Source organism: Corapipo altera, unplaced genomic scaffold, assembly GCF_003945725.1.
Source record: "Corapipo altera isolate COAL_440 unplaced genomic scaffold, ASM394572v1 1, whole genome shotgun sequence".
NCBI lineage: Eukaryota > Metazoa > Chordata > Aves > Passeriformes > Pipridae > Corapipo > Corapipo altera.
In genome coordinates this window covers 38,317,633-38,338,719 of record NW_020884873.1, presented here as the reverse complement: position 1 = coordinate 38,338,719, position 21,087 = coordinate 38,317,633, and the positions used below count along the sequence as shown (strand labels likewise).

General features: G+C 37.3%; 1 protein-coding gene across 1 annotated transcript in view; it reads left to right on the top strand.

The window, feature by feature from the left end:
* Positions 1-21,087, top strand: part of PPHLN1 (periphilin 1) — a 78,163-nt gene that overhangs the window by 21,610 nt on the left and 35,466 nt on the right. Inside the window, exons 7-10 of the mRNA XM_027657495.1 lie at positions 5,079-5,329; positions 9,546-9,616; positions 17,551-17,670; positions 18,885-19,025. Coding sequence (XP_027513296.1) covers positions 5,079-5,329; positions 9,546-9,616; positions 17,551-17,670; positions 18,885-19,025 — 583 coding nt within the window. The remainder of the gene's footprint in view (positions 1-5,078; positions 5,330-9,545; positions 9,617-17,550; positions 17,671-18,884; positions 19,026-21,087) is intronic.

The following is a 21,087-nucleotide window of genomic DNA, read 5'->3' as shown; positions in this document are numbered from 1 at the left end:
CTTAGTGTGTGTATATAAGACAAATGCCTACGTTGAATCACTTGCAAGTATTGATACTGACTGTGAAGTAAAAAACAAAGTCAAAAATCTCAAAGAAAACACCTTTTTAAGGGGTACCAATGTCTTTGGTACCTCAGGGAAATATTTTAAAGTTCTTTTCCATGTGCTTGTGGCAGGATGACAGTAAATGTACAAAGACCTACTTAGAAAGGTCTATCCCATTAGAACTTTGTCTAGAAGCAGTAATGATGACCAGTTTTTCTGATATAAGGGGAAAAATGTATTTGACGGTATACCATGTTGTGCTTCTTCTTTCCGATTTTAAGCTTATATTGAGATAGAAGATTTCAATTATTTCCATTTTGAATTGAGTCTGTTTAGGAATTGATTCAGTTGCTACTACATAAAATGAAAGAGGTTTATTCCTTGAGCTAGTTATCTGAACTGCTTGACTCTTCTGGCATGATATGCTGCTCAAAGTGCGGTTCTAAATGTTGTAGCTGTTTACAGAAGTTGTAAGTTGGTCCATCACTTAAAACTAATGCTGCCTCTGGAACTTCAGACCTATGATTTATTTTCTATTGTAGAGAAATTGCAGTGAACTTAGTAAGCCCATGTTTTCGAAAAGAGAAACTAAGATCACGTGCATTTGAATGCATTTCTTTTGTCTAATTGGATCTTGATTTGTCTAATGAACGTATTTTGTCTTTATTCTGCAAATGGTTGTATAGGACTGTTTGCTCTTAATTCTTTGGTACTTAAATCTGTTGTTTTCTGGACTCTTTGTTACTTGTTTCTCTGTCCTTATCTGTACGCTTGAGCATAATTTCTCTGTGTCAGATAATAGAGAGTTTTAGTTTAAATATACTTTTATTGTGTGGACTTATCTTCCAGCAAGTCTAATAGTACATTATAGATGACAGTAGAAACAAGGTACTCTTTACTAAGGATAAAGAGGAATGTAGTGGGATTTCCAGAGGAATGTAGTGGGATTTCCAGTGCAGTTGAAGTGCACAGCTTTACTATTTAATTAAAGGACAAAGAGGCATTTCTCTCTAATGTTGATATAATATTCAAGTTGTCTTAGTTTTTATTCTCTGATCTGTCATGACATCCTGAGGTGGCTTTCATATTGAGTGAGGTGGACAAGTGGCATCAGTGTGGAGTTTTGGTGTTTGGATATGATAACTTCAGTAGTATTGCATGCATCATAAAAATTGTGAAACATTTAAATATTTTTTATTTTTTGGTACATTTTATATGTGTAATTACCCTTCCCTGCATGAGACTTAGCAGTGTTTCACAATGCCTGTTTCCTCTTGCCTTCATGCAGAAAGCTCTTAATAAGATTACATTGACTAGTCCTAATTACCTTAGTTTCATTTAAAGCAAATGCAAATATCACTTACAAGTGCTGCAGTTACTTGCTTAGTAATAAAACGTTAAAAAACAGTTGTCATAAGAAATCTTGTCGTCATTTCACATGTTCAAATGAAAACCATTGGAACCAAGTGCAATTACTTATACCTATGATGGTGTAATTCACTGTATTATTTTAGATTATGATAAATCTGCATAAAAATCTTTGGACAACAACATGAGATTATAATAAATCTACAAAGCAGAACCCTGAGTAGGTTGTTGGTTTGTTGCACAAGCACATACTTTGGAAAGAAATAGAATGACTTCTGGGAGAGAGGATGGTGACTGGAATCTTCCACCACCTACATTTACGTTGAAGATGTTAAAAGTGGAAGTGTTCTCAACTCTTCTTTTAGAGATTGGGGGTGTAGTATATTTTATTTTTTTCTATGTCATCTGAATCATGTTCTCATGAACTCTGTTAGCCCTTGCAGTGTCCTGACAAGGCAAGAGGACTTTTTATTTTAGTTGCACTTTTCCTCCCTCCCCTTCCCCCTTACCTGTGTATTATGAGACAGAAAGAATTCAGTTCAAATCTTGTCTGTTTTACCTCTTTGCACTGAAGTCTGGTGTTGTAGAAGCTATCTATAATTTTCTCAATTTATTTAAAAAATTGTGTGGGTTATTTTTAGGCAAGGTTAGTAATTAAACCCAAACCTATAAATGGAATATTTATCCCTTTGACAATTGCAATAATTATTCTCAGACGGAAGGGATCACAAAAACTTCTCTGACTTTTTTATCTAGGTCATAAACAGCACTCACCTATAAATTATTGGAAGAACCTCAGTTTTTGTTCTACAGCAATATGCTGTTTTGTTGCCAGTCTCCTCATTTCAGTGTGAAACTTGAGAGTTATGGCCTTTATGGATGGACCACATCGTAGATTAATGTTTTATCTGAAAAGATGAACGTCTGTATTGGGATGTAGAAGCCCCAGAGACAAGGTATTGCACACAATTGCCCAGGAGCACGAATTCACAATGAGAGTGCACTGAGATTCTTCTTACAACAAAGCTTTTTCCTGTATTGCATATGATGTGCTATCATGTACCTAAGTACACCTCCATTCCTGGGCATTTCACCTCTAGCAAGTGATTTAATTTTACCTTTATGTACTCTTAAAATATAAAACTGACACACCAGGGGTTTTTTTTCACGTAGCTTAAGCTGTACCACTCCCTGTTGTAAACTACGTGACTTCCTGTAGCCCTCAGTTTTCCACAACACTGCTGCTGAATGGTTTGCAGGAAGGAATGAGACTAGAAGTACAATTTGCGGTAGTGATAGCTTAGAGAAGGTGGTGTTTCTGATCCTTTGGCATCTGAAAACCTTCCCTGTGTTGTATTCTCTTGGTCTTCTGCTATGCAGAAAGCTATACCTTCGTCTGTTATGTAATTGTGTTTTATCCTTGAGGAAGCTGGAGCTGATGGTTAACTGGAATAGCTCTCAGGCTTGTGCTCTTCCCTCAGCAGCCCTTGGTGAATGGTATATCAGAGTATGGCTGTTTACTTGTAAAATTTTAGGAGCTCATCCAAGAGTGTCAGCTTTAGTGAGAATTTATTGGTCAGGTTTCATCGAGGTTAACAATGATACTACTTTCTGTTGCAATGCTGCTGAGAACAAAATTGTGCTTTCAGGACTAAATTTGAAATAAGAATGCAAAATAAAAAGATTTCAGGGGTGCTATATAAAAGGGATTAATCCTGTATTTTTTATTAAGGGCAGTAGCTCTATTTTAAAGTTACAACTGAGCACAAAATCTTGCATCTCTATTAAATATTGCCCCTGCTCAATAAACCTTTTGAGTATGTGTTGGAATCTGAAGCATGTGCTTAACTGCTTTGCTTGAATTGGGGCCTTCATTACCAAATTGCAGGTGTATGTTAGCTTAAGTATTTAAGGAAAAAAATAAAAGCAAAACAATACTTACTTTGTTCTATTCAGTGTTGTTTGTTACATTAATGGAAAACATCAGAAATGCTGTGCTGTTGCTATGCTGTCCAAAACAGATTTAATATAGTTAATGGTTTGAATGTTCTGTATGAGATATGGTCCAGTTAAGAATTAACGTGGAGTGATGAAATGGAAATTCAAAAATTGAAAGTGAGATTCTATTTTAGGGTGCATAATATTATTGTAGAATGAGGCTTTCAAATGTGTTCCTGTTTAAAAGTATGTGTCAGTGATATTTTTTAAATTCTTATGTGGATATTAGAGCATTTCACTTATGTGTGCAGTAGCTGGGGCTCTGTAAACATTTCCATAATAAACTTCTCTGTATACGTAAAGAGAGGTTCAGAAGGAAATGGAAGAACAAGTGGGCTGTACCGAACTCATTCTTGATAAATATTTGATTAATATGTTCTTTAATAAATAAATAACCCTCACTTAACTGGAAAAAATAGTTCAGTACTGAACTCATCTCATTTTCTTCAAGTGTGAACTTCTGCTTCAAGTCTATTGCTACATAAAATGTTCATAGATACGATGTAGATAAAGCATTAGTTCCCTGTTTTTGGATACATCTCATAGCTATAGCTACATTGTGCTAAATAACACCACCAGATTTTTGGTCATCTTTGTGAGACATTCACTTGTTTAAAATATTGGACTATGATGAGAAATAGGAGAGAAGAACAGTGAAGTATGATGCATTCTGATTTACTAGAAATGCTATGAAGTCTTTCTTTTCAGTGCTGTGAAGAAGCTGGGAATTACTTCCTTCTCTCAGCAATACATCTTCTGACCAAGGCGAATGCGACAAGTTTTGTATTAGTTGGCTTGTGTGTTTGTTAGCTCTCAGATTCTTTAGGACAAGTTCAAAAGGATACTGGGTTTGTTGTTTTGTTTGGTTTTTTTACCTGTACATGTAAATATATATTAATATAATTTACAGATAACCAACACATTTATGGTATAGTCTGGAGTAACAATATCTAAATTTAATAGAAAGTTGTCATGGTTACTAGATTATGGTTTAAAATCAGTTGAGTCTGGGACATTTTACAGTGAAGTTCAAAATTAATATTGTGTTGTGTGAAAAACAGTTTTAGGAGGTATAAGTCTTCATATTTTCATTCAAGATTTAATCTCGAGTGGATACATAGGCATGAGAATAGATATTCTGCAGATTTCTTTTTGTCTTTGCTCGATATAAGCTGAAATCCCTCAGTGATATTTCCCATAGCAATATGTGTGAAGTCAAATGAGGGATATAGTCCCTTGAAAATAAGAGAAAAACAAAGCTGAAAAATACCAAATAGTGTGAGCAATATATGCATATGCATTTTTAGCAATTGTAAATGAAGGCTTAATTTCCAGGGGAAGTAGACTGAATCTGAAAAAAAAAAATTGCGAGAGCTCCCATTTCTTGAATGTCTTTTTCTTATATTTTAGCTGTATTATCAAGAAATAGAAAGGAATTAGCTTCTAACAATGAAGTAGTTCAATGAAATCTGAAAAAATTACAACCTTTTATTTTTCCACTTGTTTTTCACTCATTGCCTAGTACTTGTAAACAATGCTTAAGATTTTAGACAGCTAATCTATTTGTATTTACCAGGCATAAAATGTTACCGTTGTATTGTCTAGTGCTGTTCCAGAAACATTGGAAGGATAACCAAGTAACTTTAATTTTTGTGTTGTCTTCCAAGGGACGTCAGAGATGACTTCAGAAGAAAAAGCTTCTATCCTTCTCATTATGTGAGAGATCGATCCCCTCATAAGAGGGACTCTCCTTTCTTCAGGGAATCACCAGGGAGCCGAAGGGATTCTCCGCACAGCAGATCTGGCTCTAGTGTCAGCAGCAGGAGCTACTCTCCTGAAAGAAGCAAAGCCTATCCTTTCCACCAGCATAGCAGAAGTATGTCATCTTTACATAAAAGAAATATTTCTTCTCAGCAAGGTAATGCTGGATTATTGATGAGCACTGGTTAGTGAGGTGAAACTGCAACTCACTTCTTTACATACTGTCTTTTACAATGAGAAAACTAGACATTTTGTGCCATCTATGTGTTGTCTGCTCTGGTTGTTTCATTGTACTTTCTGTTCCCTTATGTATTTCATGTGGGAGATTGTAGATGTTATTTTGGTAGTGGCTCTAGACTGACTGTAGGAGTTTCAACCGCACAGCTTTTTCTAGTACTTTATGTTCCTTTTAGTATCAACTCCTTCTGTTACTTCTTTATGTGCTTCATTGGATTCCCTTACAAGAACCTTTGCTGTCATCTATAGCAGATCAAGACATTTCTTCCTGCAACCAGGGGAAAAGAGGGATTAAAAAATTGGAGAAATTAAAGTACATACTTGTTACATTTCCTCCAGATGTTTTTAGAACTGTATTATTAGGCTTTTGAAACTGATTGTTTTTTAGCAATTTCATCTTGTTGTCTTTCCTCAAAGAAATCTGAAACATATATCAGTTGAGTCTATACTCTGTGTGTTCTGCCTTTTAAAAACTTGACTGTTAATGTTTTCCAGAAGTCTAATGAATCATTTGTTCTGAAAATATTTGAGGTTTTCCTATTTAAACTATTTGGAAAAAAAAAGAAAAGATAAAATTGCTTTTTTTAGTATACTACGGTCGTAACCACTGCTGTTTGTATACTGCTTATGTAAATTAATCTGATTTGATTTCCCTTTCTGCAAATGCTTTCTAGTGAACTATACAAACCTACTGTTCATTTTGGCAGGTTTTATAATATAATTAGATTTTTTTTATTCACTGATAGATGTGTTGTGTTTCCAGAGTGACACACTGAACCATTATATAGCATTTCTTGCAAAAATAGATCTTCATAGTTTAGTTAGCATTGTTTAAATATTGAGGAATTATTTTACTCCTTGTAGAATACAGATGATCTTTCTATTTGGTCGTTGTAATTCTCTTAACATTTTGTAGCAATACTCAGTGAACGTGAATTTCTCTTAAGTGTAGGAGAGGAAAAGGAAAATATATTTTTCTACATTATAGAAGTGTTGTAGGTGTGCAGCTCATACTTACTAGGAAAACAATGTTATGAGAAAGCCATATAAAATTTTGGGATGTTTCAGGGTATTTCTAAAATTTTGAGCTGACTTCGATCATTTAAGTACAGATATATAGAATATTGTTAGAATTACTCAGACAGTAGTGGAAGTAGTGAAGTAGAAGCAGACGTTCACAAACGAGAAAAGATGCTGGTCAAGAGAGGAGCTTACATCTAGGTCTGTGGTTTTTGCTGTTTTTTTCAAATTGCATGGTTGAACATCTCTCCCAATCACCTTTAAATCAGTTCTAAGGGTCCAGATGGCTTGTACGGAGGACTATTTCTTTATAACTGCTCGTTCCTGGAAAACAGTACTACTAAATTGTTCCTCTAGATGACTGAACTAAAATGGCTTATTCACAAAATATAAATGGCTTAAATAATACTTTTAGAATAATTTTTGAATATGATTTGCCTTAGGTAAGCTCATGCATTACACATTTAAAAGGAACATAAAGTGGGGCATATATATATCAACACTACATTTTAGTTGATACTTAAATGGATTTACAACATACAAAGTATATACTATTTCATGTGGGACTTTCAATCTGGCATCTTTTTAGAATATCATAATACTGTTTAAAATCATGCTGTCTGAATTGGTTAGGCCTCATGACTTCCACTGAAGAAGGAATGTCCCATGCTCTACAGCTCTTCATACATTAGGATAAAAACAGGACTTTAATGAAGAAAACTGGGGGGATGTGTATAAGCTTGGTAAAAGGAGGGAAAGGGCTAAGGGAAAGGACAGGCATTCATCTGTGATGGGAGAGCATGGAGAGAAGCAGGGTGGTATTCCTTCAGTGGGCCGGGAAGTAAGGAGTCTGTAGGGGAGTGTGCGGAGGAGATGCAAGAAGGCAAATATGGTGCATGGAAAATGTCATGTTTAGTCTTACAGGTAGGGCTTTTGGGTTCAAAATAACCACACATATTCAGAAAAAATGGCCTAATAATGTCTCCAAATTAAATGGTGTTTTTTCTCGCTGCTTAACTTTGAATAATTTACTGCCACTTTTATCAGCTCATTTTCATCTGTTTAGGTGCAAACATATAATCCATTCAGCTGAGATAATCTTTAAAGAATCCGGTCTGATAAAGGAGGCGTGTGGGAGGCAGAGTTAGAGTAGTCTGTAAATTTAAAAGGAGGTGGCCCAGCCATGGAGCTGAAAAGCAGGTATCACAGGAGCAAAACTTCAGGGTGGCAAGGGAGATGTTCTGTGCTTTGAGGAGTATGACAGATTAAAGACATGACTATTTCTATTTTGTTGGTTTTGGTTTTGACAAATACTTTGTATTTATAGGCGCTTTTTATTTTTCATAGTTTTTCTATTTATGATTTATTTTTAAAAAGCTTTTTTCTGTTAAAGATCAATTTCTTTTGTTTTATGTCTACTAGAAATTCTTAAATAAGGTTGATTGCTGTGTTTTTAAAGTATGCTCTCCATTTAGCATCCTCTCCAAACTGAGATTTAAAGTGCAATTTAGAACATTCACTTTTGTCAAAGTAACTTTCCCACCTATTTTCATTAGCATTTTTGAAAGACCCATCAGTAGCTGTGAAGATTTTTGCATGGATTAGTAGGCCTTCAACATTACAGCAGTAACTTGCTTGCCTCCAACAGTGATCTTTGCTTTGTATTAAGTCTACACTATTCATATGGTATGAAAATGTGGCAAAAGACTTGAAGACCACCTTTTCAAATACCTCTTAAACATTTCCTATTGTTAAAGATATGCGTTTTGCATAGACTTTTCCTTACATTTTTGTGTAGGTTTTTTAAAATACGTATGCACTATTACTTTATGGCATTGAGTAAAAAAAAGGAAAATAGCTCAGTTCATAGGAGTGAGATATCGTGTCTGCTCTTTATTGCTTTGACTCATTAAATTAAAGCCATAATGAACAATCATGTTTATAGCTCTACTAAAATAATTTTGTAAGTATTTGATAGGCATTTTAAGTCATTTCTTCATTAATTGTCTTGATAAAAATTTAATGGAAGCCAAGGTAAGTTTGTATTTTATTTGTGAACAGTCAACTGTTTCCCAGTGAGAGTGAATAGTCTAGTTAATTTAGACCTACTGACAACATGTTTGCTTTTTGTATTTACCTTTTGCAGATCCCTTAGATGTAATCTGTGGACCACAGCTTGAAAACTAGTAGTTTACACTGCAACCATTTCTGCTGCTGTGGGCTGCCTGAAACTGGTCTGTGGCAAGACCATGCATAGACTGTGATTAGCACAGTGAATTTGATTTGACATTTTGCCAATTGTAACTCTTATAAGAAAAACACTGATCATACAAAGAACATGTAGCCTGTGGCTGATACAATACAGGAGTGTTTCCCATGGCAGGGCTTTTCAACATACTGTGGCCTGCTAAACCAGTTCCTACACTGCCTGGTTTCCTGGAATGATTGACTGTGTTTAATATTTCACCCCTTTATATTATTACATTAATATTAAAAAGTGAAACTACATCATCTTGCTGAATCATATTGATATGCCCTTTCAGTTAATGATGGAGAAAAGGATAGTGGGTTTTCCTAAATGCGTGAAATGACACAGCTGTACCTCTTCTCTCCTTGTGAAGAGAAGAAAGTCTTATCAATATTTATCAGATGATGAAGCATGTAGATTTCACAGAATCATTGAATCACTAAGCTTGGAAAAGACCCACAAGATCATTGAGCCCAACCCTTGACCAAACACCACCTTGTCAACTAAACCATAGCACTAAGTGCTATGTCCAGTTGTTTCTTGAACTCTTCCAGAGATATTGAGTCCACCACCTGGGCATTCTGTTGAAATGCTTGACCACCCTTTCAGTGAAAATATTCTTCCTTATCTCCAACCTGAACCTCCCCCCGTGCAGCTTGAGGCCATTTCCTCTTGTCCGTTGCTTATTTGCCTGGGAGAAGAGGCCAATTCCTATCTTGCTACAACCTCCTGTCATCAGGTAGTTTTAGAGAGTGATAAGGTTCATGTCTGACTTGAGCAAATTTCACTGCAATTTTTGTAAGCCAGTAAGCATATTTGAAATGTATATCTTTAATTTCACAGTCATTAATTTTTTCCTTAATTGTAGGTAAAGAGAGGACACTGAGAACATCGAGAGATGCATCACCTTCAGGGTCCACAGCAGTACCCTCATCAAAGGTGAATTTTTGAGTATTTCTCGCCATGTTTTTAGATTGCTCATTGTTGGATTTTTTCCTCAGTTAGAAGGAGATGCTGTGTGCAATTGTTATGAAAGGGAGCATCTTGAATTGCTCTGCAATCTGCCAGAGGATAGACTTCCCTTATCTGGTAGGAAGGTGCTGATAATGCTGTGTATCTAATGATGACACTGACAGACCTTTTTATTTGGTATTCACTGTCTCATTTTAGGAAAAAGAGAGTTTTGTATGAATTTAAAATTGCCATTTTTCAAAGTTCAGGTTGTACCAGAAAAGGAATGGCAAGGAATAAAAAAATGATCAGGTGGTTTTTAGGAGCAACAGATCAGTTGGACAAGCCTGTATTTGCACTGAACTTCATCCTTTAGTGATTCCTAGACTGTGACTGGATTTGGAAATAGTGTGTAAAGTGTCTGAGTGACTGAGAATATAATGTAAATAGCAGAGAAACAGGGTGCTTGAGGATGTGGCAGGAATGGTGGCATTTAATTGGGAAGGGAACTGCATTGCAAGATAGTTTGGTAAATGTCACCTTATGTTTTTACTAATGCCGTTTTATTTCCCATCAAATCTTGTGGACTGAGCACCAACTACATAATCATGCTAATTAGTTAAATGGACAGACTAATAAACAATCAACATTCAATATTGTTCTGGCTTTCCTGTGACAGCAAAATCATTTTCACATCACAGACTGCTTCCCTGCAAATTATATTTGAGGTTAAAATTAACACTTCCACAGGAGTATTTCTGTAAATTGTTGTGGAATACTTTAATGAGAAGTAAAGAAACAATGCATGATATTGTTTGAAATTAATAACGTCCTATTAAAAAGTAGCACTTACCCTAAGTAACAGGGTGTACTAGCTCAGTTCTTGAGGTCTTTTTAATAAAAGCAATGGAGTGCTTAAACAAAAACAAAAAAAGTACTTTTTGTTGAGAGAAGGGGACGCTGAAGAAAATAATTAAGTGGGGAAAAAAACAGGCTTTGGTTGTGCTATGTTATTCTAAGTACTTATCCCTTATGCAGCTCTTTTAGAAGTGCTGTGCTAGCTAAATGCCAATGTCCTTAAGGGCGGAGGCAAGTGATATATTTTCAGTGATGTAAATAAGGAAAGTAAGATAAAAGCTATTATGCATAAGTTACACTGATTTAGATCATAAAATAAACTTCATAATTAGTTCACCTACTTTGCTTACAGACTCAGCATACTGCAGCTTAATATCAAATCCTTGCTTAATACAAAACTTTGAGAACAAGGAGGAATTGCAAAATTTCTTGCTCTTGTTCTAATATGTAGTGTGAGCTTGAAACATAAAGTATTCTGTAAATGTTCTGTTTTCATCTTCAGTCAGATCTGACCTATGCTGCATTGTTTTTTTTGCTAGCAGTTTGCAAGTATATGCTTATCTGGTATAGGTTACACAAAATGAAACTTTGGGTATGCATCAGCTGCAGAAATGGAAATATTTCCATGCTTGTTTATTGCTTTTCTCTTGAAGTCTCCAAATCTGCTTGTAATGTACTGTCCTATGTCAGTGGAGTCTGTTTGGGATCAACCTCTTGGCTGGATTACACTGACCAGTTAAGTTACATAAGTGCTTCACTGACATAGTAGTGACAGAAAAAGTGTTGGCAAAAACACAAACATCTCTAGAGCCAGAGTCTTACAATCTACTAAGGCTTGAGAAATGACTTATATACTTATATTAAAGGAGATGATTTTCAATGCTCTAAGTTATAATTTAGCTTTGAAATACTTACAAAGGTGTATGTTTCTCCAGCAATACCTCTTTTCACTGTAGTATCTATTTGCAAATCTGAAAAGGTATTCTTATCTATCTTATAATTAATTTTTTACATAATCGTGATTGTGAATTAATACGTGTTGATGTTATCAGATCTTAGCCACCTGTTTAATTGACTACGGCATGAAATCTCTTGTGTTTTTCTTTAATAGCTGCGTGGACCATAAGCTTCAGAGGCTGTGTCCAGCATAGTTAGAGCAAAAGACAGATATAGGAGACAGGGAAACCTACTCAGCAGTGACAGGTTTTTACTGTTCTGTGTTACCCATGAGGTAAAAAAAAACCCAAACAGACCCACTCCAAAAAAAGAGACTTCTGTTTTGAGGCAGGCAATGTGGGGAGGGGGAGCAGTTTGGGGTTTTTACAAGATATACTAGGTTGTTCATTTTTTGCATGTTTGCAGCCTGCGTAGCAGCAGACATTTTCAACTGAGAAGTATGTCCTGTTCTTTCCCTTCAGTTGTAGTGTACCTGGGGAAATACCATTACTTTATTACATAAAATTCACTTGGGATTTAATACATATTTATCGACATTCGACAATGTGGTGGTTTCACCCTAGGCCTTCCTGGAGACCAACTTGTAACCAGGAAGGAACTAGAAAAGTGATCACGGAAGTATTCCATGCTATTCCTTTACGTAACTGGAGGTATAAATAAAGCCAGTGGGAGGGATCGCGCCCTCTTCCTCTCCGGCGAGGTTCGAGAACGGTGGGTCCCTGTTTCGGTCGGGCTTATCTGGAGCCGAGGCCTACAGCGACTGCCGCTATCCCCCATGTGTGAGAGGAGAGCCTTGGGTCGCGTCAAGTCACTCTGCCTGTTCGAAGGGAAGTGGTGAGATTTCTGCTAGTTTGCCTTCGGCTGGCTGTTTGACTTGCTCGGTCCTTGCCCCTTTTTGTCTTTCTCCCTTTCCCTTCCCCTTCCACCCCCCCCCCAGGTGCGTGGTATTTTTCCTTTTGTGTATCTGTCTCATATGTAAAATATATATATATATATTTGCTATAGCTTTGGCTGCTTAGTTTTTTTTTTCCCTCTCTGGGAGGCGGGTCCTCGTTGTCGAGTTTCGGGGAACTTGGCGGGAAGCCAGCTCGAAACTTGTACAACTTTTCTGGTAGCAGAGGATGGTTGTTTTGGTTAAGCTTGGCTTGTTTTGATAAACATTCTCCAGGAAGACAACCAAGCTCAGTGTTGTTTTGCAAACCAATCTATTGTTTTGGGAACAGGTCTGGGAACACTGCCAGAGTCTGGGAAAGCAGCCAAGGAAACTTTGTTTATATAAACAAAGTTTGTTTTGGGATCAGGAAGAAATAATAACAAAAACAATGGCTATTTCATTAATTGGTCTTATAATTCTAACCATCTTTACACCTGTGTTAGGCTACTCTATAGGGAGGCGTCCAGACCTTGAGGATGGATGGAACAAATTGCTTCCATCCTTGAATTTTGACATCGAAGGTTTGGTAAAGGAGATCCCCATGGTCAAAATCGGCTCTAATTACTATGTAAATCTTATCGCAACCATACTGTCATTGATAAAGATACTGGAAGTGCTCCTTAAACTTGGAAGAATGGGGTTCCGTTGCTTTCCCTCTTGTAGGAAAGATCACACCTCAAAGGGACTCGCTGGAACTTTGGAAAGGGTTGCAGACAGGCCAGTCTCCGGGTGGCATGGAGCTTGGGAAGATTTCGGTAGATTAGTAGGACATGTGTCACCCCCCATTAATTGGGAGTTCACACCAGAACAAATGTTTGATTCTGGTGAGATGGCCCGCTGTTTGGCAGAAGGGTGCTTTTCCTACAAAGACCCGAATATGCAATTCTCCGCTCTGTGCTGGGGCCTGGCTAATGCTTATCGAGCTGCCATAGACCACCTTCAGAGGGTTAAGGTCGACACAGAGACCCAAACCACGCCACTTGAAACCAGTGATGTCCCTATTAGGTCCACAGAAGTTGGCGTCCAAACACAACCTAAAGTCAATGCCATTTCTACTAAGTCCACTAGAACTGGGACCCAAGCTAAGAACTGGAAGGTCATCATTGCCCCTATAAAGAAGAAGAAGACGTGGGTAAGGGAGATCAAGGAACTTACGGACCCATCTCCGCAACTAGAACGCACAGAAGAAAGAGGAGAAGAAGAAGAAGAAGAAGAAGAAGAAGAAGAAGAAGAAGAAGGAACAGAGGACGTAGTGGACGAAGGAGCGGCAGCAATGGGAGAAGGAGCAAGAGCAAGTGATGAAGGCGCGACAGCAAGTGATGAAGGCGCGACTGCAAGAGAGGAAGAAGTGGTTGTGACTGAGGAAGGAGCGATTGGAAGAGAAGAAGTAGCTACCAGAGAGGAAGAAACGGCTACACGGGAAGAAGCACGTCCAAAGGAACTAGGGGCACGCCCAAAAGAATACAGAATGGCATCAAAAGGAAAGAAAGCAACAGTACAAACGACCGGTGGTGTATTGTCGCTTGATGATTTATACCCTGACTACACATTCAGTGTTGCAAAAGACGCAAAGAAGGAGCCAAAGCATTCCCCTCAAATGGGGGGGGGAATTATCCCTACCCCTCCAGACCCAACCTTCTCTTGGAGGTGTGAATGATTGGAGGAGGAGGCCCTTATCTCAGCACGCGAAAGATTACTCACTACCTCCACCCGCGGGGTATCGCGAACGACACAGGAGTCCATCTCCACGGCGTGAACGACACAGGAGTCCATCTCCACGGCGTGAACGACGCAGAAGTCCATCTCCACGGCGTGAACGACGCAGAAGTCCATCTCCACGGCACGAGCGGCGTAAGAGTCCATCCCCACGGTATGAACGACGTAGAAGTCCATCTCCGCGGCGTGAACAATATAGAAGTTTATCCCCATGGCATGCCCAGTCTCCACCTCCACATGAGAGATATAGGGAGGAAGTGGGAGCAGTCCCACGTAGGAGTGGAAGAGTAAAGAGAGAGGTGGAAAAGATTCTACGTGGGAGAGATGGACAAGAAATAATGCAAGAAAGTGAAATTACACAATCACTGACCACAAGAGAGCTTCGAGATTTACGGAGAGATTATATGCGCTTGCCTGGTGAAGAAGTCCTCACCTGGCTGGTGCGATGCTGGGACAAGGGAGCTGATAGTCATGTAATTGAAGGTGATGAAGCACGACAGTTGGGATCCATTGCTCGAGACCCAGTGATAAAGCAAGAAATGGGGAGAGAGAAAATGGCGTCCAGCCTTTGGCTCCGAATCCTCCACGCGGTGAGAGTGAAATACCCATTTAAGGAGTCCCTGAAGAGTTCTTCAAGAAGGTGGAGAACTGCAGAAGAAGGCATCCAATACCTACGGGAATTGACCATGCTGGAGATCATCTATTCTGATCCAGATTATTATGACATCCAAGTTCCTGAGAGTGTTCCCTGCACGCAACCAATGTGGAAAAAGGTAATTCAAGGTGCTCCTAAACCATATGTTTCCTGCTTGATATCCGCATATAATCCAAAGATGGAGGAACCAAACGTGGAAACCATGTGTACTTGGATAAGAACCATAGAGGAAAATATGGAAGACTCCTTCAATCCCCTCTACCGACGCACCTACGACAGGGAAAGAATGGAGAGAGATTATGAATATTCCAGATATGAGGACGACCTTAGAGACAGAGAGGACAGAAGGTATAGAGATTACCAAGAAAGGCCAATGGGAAGATCACGGCGGGACCGACAAAGACGACCTCGGCCTAGACCTCGATCCTGGTCTCGATCTCGCTCACGGTCCCTGTCATTCACACGTCGAAGGAAAGAGAACTCTAAGCGTTGGTCACGTAACCAACTATGGGCGTACCTTCGTAATAAAGGAGAAAACATGAAGAAGTGGGATGGTGAACCCACTTCTAAGCTTGAAGCTAGAGTGAGGGAGCTGAAGCGAAAGAAGACTGACAAGAAAGTTGTCTATGTAGTAGACGGAGATTTCTTAGAAGAGAAACTGCGGTCACCGAAACACGAGAAGATGAAGGTCCACTTTGACAACAGCAAAAAGTCTAAGAAGTCAAAGTCAAACTCTGACGACGAATGCTCTGATCAAGACCAGTAGAGGGGCCCTGCCTTCTGCCAGGAGAAGGAGAGGGACCAAGAAGATAACCGAGTTTACTGGGCTGTGTGGGTTCGATGGCCTGGCACATCGGATCCTCAGAAATACCAGGCCTTGATAGATACTGGAGCCCAGTGTACTGTAATGCCTTCAGAGTATAAGAGTACCGAGACTGTTACTATTTCTGGAGTGACCGGAGGGTCTCAAGAATTGTCAGTAGTAGAGGCAGACATGAGCTTGACGGGAGACCAATGGGAAAAGCGTCCCATTGTGACGGGGCCAGAAGCCCCTTGCATCCTTGGTATGGAAGCCAGCTCGAAACTTGTACAGACCTATAGAATTAAATTTAGTGAGATTAAATCCAACAGTTTTTTGTCTGTATTCCACTAGATATTAGAGTGATTAGATTCTTTTTATGGCTTGTGGAAATATAGTAGGTCGTGTGAGATTTTATTTATCTTCATTTCATGCAAAGCTGACTGTTGGTTATGAAGATATTGGGTTTTTTGTTAGTAATGGACAGAGCTATATTTGAGAAAAGGGAGACATTAATAATAGAACCACAGGACAAGATTTTTTGGCAGCTAGGGAAAAGTCGGGGTAAAAATAAAAGTCAGACATACTATGGGAAATAGGAACATTGGGGGGAAAAAAACTTGGCAGCAGATAGTTTTTGGTTAGACTAGTGTAAGAATAATTGTATAGTTTGGAGAGGTGAGCTGGCCAGCTGTTCTATGTTTGTGTCCTATTCCTTGCTTTTAAGAGCCCTGTTCATACTCCTGCATATTGAACTTCCTGACTTTGCTGGTTGTAATTCTGTAATTTGCAGTTATAGAAAAGAGGGATTCCTGATGGAACATCATGTTGCACTTCTCTTCTGGATGCAGATAAAGGTGGTGTCTTTATGACACCGAATTCTGGAAGAGTTCTGTGAATTGTGTACTTATGCCATACTAAAGCACAATGACATGTTTGGATAATAGTTTACTTGAGGTAAACAGAAAACATCTGAAGACAAAGCAGTCTTGATACAGGTCACAGCATTTGTTTCCACTGGCCATTTATGTAACCTAGAATGAACTAATGATAAGAGGGGGCATTGTTTTTTTCATTTGGGTTTTTGTTTGTGTGAGGTTTTTTGTGTACCTGTTTGCTGAGATGAAACAGGTATTAAGTAGATATTGTTACAGCCTTTTCAGGAGTATATCTTTTTTCTTTAGATATCCATCTTAGTGTTGCAATTTTTAAAGCTAGAGTGGTATAGATTCTTGGGTGGATGCTTCTATACATACAGTTAATTCAAATTAAGTACCCACGATAGTGGTAACTAGATCTATAAAGCTAGCTATTCCTAAACTGGTATTTGTCATTGTCTGTTTGCTGCTCTGATAGTAAAATAGTATTCTTAGAGAGAAATCAATTTTTAAATATTATTTATACAAGAATTTCCGTATGAAAAGGTAGAATTAAAGGCCATAAAACCATGACTGACTCTGTTATAAATGATCAGCTTTACCCCCAGAAAAAATAATTGCTTTTAATGGAACCAACACTGATCACTTGAAGTATGTATAAAATACTTTTTGTCCCTAATTTGCTTAGGTTGTATACCCTACCTAGTATTTAATAGTTTAATTTAAATTGTTACAACCTTTTATGCCTGAAAATCACATTGAATTATTACATCACTCCACACTTGTCTGACTTCCTTTAGCTTCCAAATGGTCTCAGATAATTGTTCTGTTGTCTCTGACCTGTGAATTTACTAAAACTGATTCTGAAAGTGTGGTGGTTTCTTATCAGTCTACTGAACTTCATTGATTTATTTTTTTTCTCCTCTTCCTTTATTGCTTTATTATCTGCTCTTTCCCCACCTACTTTTCTTTAAAGAAATCCGTCAGCAAATGAAATAATTTCAACTTTCTTATTTCCTATTTTAAAATGTTTTAGAGATCTGAGTAACTCCTTAAATCAATTTTGAAGATGTTTTGCTGTAAGTGTATTTCATGTTAAATCTTGACTATAATGTTTTTGTACAGGCCTTGGAGAAGAGCAACAGACTATCAGAAAAGGAACTTGCAGAAGCTGCAAGCAAGTGGGCAGCTGAAAAGTCAGAGAAGGCTGAGGAAAGCAATTTACCTGAAATAACAGAGTATGATGTAAGATATGATTATTAATCCACTTGTTTTAAAATGTTACAATGATAGACTCTTTGTTTTTCTGTATTCTTCTGAAAAGCACATTTTGTAACTTACTCTTGAATTTTTCTGCTTATGCTATGAAATATTTGTTGGGAGGGAGTGAGAGGGAGACTAAAGTCTTGGGATTTATTTATTTATTTTGAAAAAATAGACAAAGCCAGAGTACATTTTGTTAGTATAATTTAAATTCATGTTGACCTACAACTGACACAATGAGGCTCCAACTGTCCTGGGGATTCTCCAAGGAACTCTTGTAGCAGTGTAGCTCTGTATGCCTACTGAACTCCTTAAAATTACCAAGGGACTTCCGAGTCAAAACATGAGTGTACGTATAAAATATAAGACTTAGAAGAGAAACTCTGGTTTATTAAGTTCAGTTTCATGCCATGGCAGCCTACCGTGTCATGTATTCTTTTTCAGAAAGTAGTCCTCCTCTATATTAAAAACTAAGTTTTCGCCTTGATACTGCAGGGGTAGATGTGTTGTTTTCCCCTGGAACCCTTATTTCATTAATAATCAATATTAATTATTTGCTAGTTTATTCCCATCTGTTCTTGCCCCTCCTTGTCTTCTACCAGTGGCTATATTGAAGTGTGATTATAACCCTTAGTCATTGTTTTGTTATGCTACTTTTGGGTAGGAGGTACTTTTTTGATTCGGTTATTGTTAGTAGAAGATGTATCGTTTAAAACAACCCAAAAGTCATGTAATGTTAAATTACCTGTTTTAATTCTGTGGTAATTTGCTCTTTGGCTTTCACTTGGCTTCAACTTTAGAGACACTCTTTAAAAAACAAAATAGGACCTACTTTACAAAGTCATGTGTCTTAAACTTTACAATTAATGGGTTTGATATGTATTTTTTTATTTGCTTGTAAATAATTTGAGGGAAAATGAAAACATCTTGGGAAGCATCACATTTCCTCCTCTGTTTCACGCTTGTGGAATGTAAGGCTGTGTTAGAGAAAGGTTTTTATGATGTCATGTTTTCTACCTGTTTAAAATCCCTATTTCTGTATCTGTTAAGATTGTAGCAATAATACTTCACTAACAGTCTTGATGAGCAAACTCCATATCGACCTGATGACTGCATTTGGGATTTTATTTTTTTTCCTCACACTAAGGTTTTTATTTTGCTCTCAAAACTGAATTTATTGTTTGTGGTTGTTTTAGGCTGGATCTTCAGCTCCATTATATGTCGAACAAACAGGGGAAACGGAAGCAAATATAACAGATAGTACGGAATTATATGAGGATGGCCAGTTTCTTGGTCGCTCAAAAGCAATTGCAACTAAGACAAAGGAGATTGAACAGGTGAGTCCTTTTGGCATTTTGTCACTAATACAGTAATGGCTTGCTCTGCTAGAATTATCCTGATTTATTTTTTCCTCCTTCTTGGAGTATAATATGAACGTAATTTGATTTCTTGAGATGATGTGATGATAACATCTCTGACTATTTAATTCTGAAGAACCATGACATTTATCTGCACATGGAAATTAGCGTAGTTTTCTGTAACTTACATACAGCAACTGCTGTTTTTCAAGCTAAGATAATGACTGCTTCTTTGAGTAAAATTGTTTTAAAATCAAATATAATACAAATAATTTCAAATGTAATTAAAAAGTAAGTCTTTATGTGAGATCAAATAATCAAAAATCAGTTTTGCAGTGTAATTTCCTTCACTGAAATGTATGCAGTTTGCAATTGAACACTAGAAGCTGCCTGTTATTGGTTTGTGTGTTTGTATTTGTTTAGCTGGGTTTATTTTTGTTGTTGTGATTGGGGGGTTGCTGTTCGGCTTTTGTGTCTGTTTTGGGGTTTTTTAAATCAGCTTTGAATCTCAGTCACTTTGTCATTCTCTGAGTATTAAGAACCATGAAATTTTGCTTTGACTACAGACAGATGAGAGAGGGTTACTGTATTCAAAATTTGTATTTTTTTCTCTTTTTTGTTGAGTACTGGGGATTGATTTAATACAAAACAAGATTTCTATTACTCTTGTAACAGTTTTTGAGGTAGTTCAATGAAAGCTTATTCATGTATTAGTCTTTATTATGTCACCTCAAAGTAAGGAAATTATCTACAATGACCTTCAATTTCATTTGTCATAAACAACTGAAAGTGGCTTGTTTCTGTTTTTTCTTATTTTAAATGCAGAGTTTGGAGATTTTTCTGACTTGATCTTTCTAATGTAAATGCAACTATGTCCAACTCTGTAAATTGCATTTAAAGTTTATAATTTGGGTGAGAGAAAGAGGTGACTTTCTTCAAACTTGCTGTAATGTACAGTGTTTTCAGTGTATATCTGGGATGGGTGAAATAGAAATACAAATCAGTTTTCCCCCTCATGTTTATCTCATAATAACATCCTCAAGAAAATAGGTTTCATGTCTTGTTTGAGATAAGCTTATTCTAGGTCTTCATTTTTCATCTTAATTCTAGTGGCCTTGGTTCTGTTGCCTGTGAGCCCATTTCCTGTGCTGTAACACTGTTCCTTTTTACTGACACTTGAAAACTAGCTTTCTACTCAATTGTTTTTGCATTTGGGGGTTTTTTCCTCTTTTAATAGTGACTTTTTGCATAATCATGTTCCTGGTGGTCATGGCTTTCCACATGTGCTGGGCCTGGCTGGGATGGAGTTAACCAGAGTATACTGTCAATGCAGTTGGTTTATCCCTGTGCATCAGATCATAGGCTCGTACATGGCCTAAATCAACTACTACCAAATGCATAAACTTATGGCTATTTAAAAATGACAAACTGAAAAAAATACAAAGACTAGGAGCAGATTTTTTAAAAAATAGCAGTTGTGATTATTTAGGCTGATACTGGTGAGTCTATGGATTGGTTTAATTCCCCTAAGTCCTAAAGGCAGGGTTATAGTGATGAAAACAGATGAAAATTTGGACACGAAACTCTAAGGTTGTTTTCGGTATGATCTAATGCTATTGCACTTGGTAGAGTTTGCACTTAATTCTAAGGAAATGGAATACTTTTAGGAACTTGGCTCAGAAAAACCTGAGGAATAATTAAAGATTTGGATTTTGCAGAACCAGTTTCTCCTGTTGTTGATTTGAATATTGAAGCTGTCAGCTTCCGCAGAATTTAAATAAGATTTTAGAATGATGCTAGAAGTACCTTCAATACATCTTAACTGAAGGAGATGCTTATTTTCTTATAAAATGAGGTACTGTGAATTTGTTAAGAGTTAGACAGGATATTTATTTAATCATTGAAACTCAAGACTGGAGAATTATCTGTTTATTTTTCAAATAAATATTTAAAAGTAGATTCTGCTTCAGCAATTAAATTTTCTGGATTTTTTTTATTGTTGTAATAGACCTAATGATTTTCATAATCATCATAATGAAAT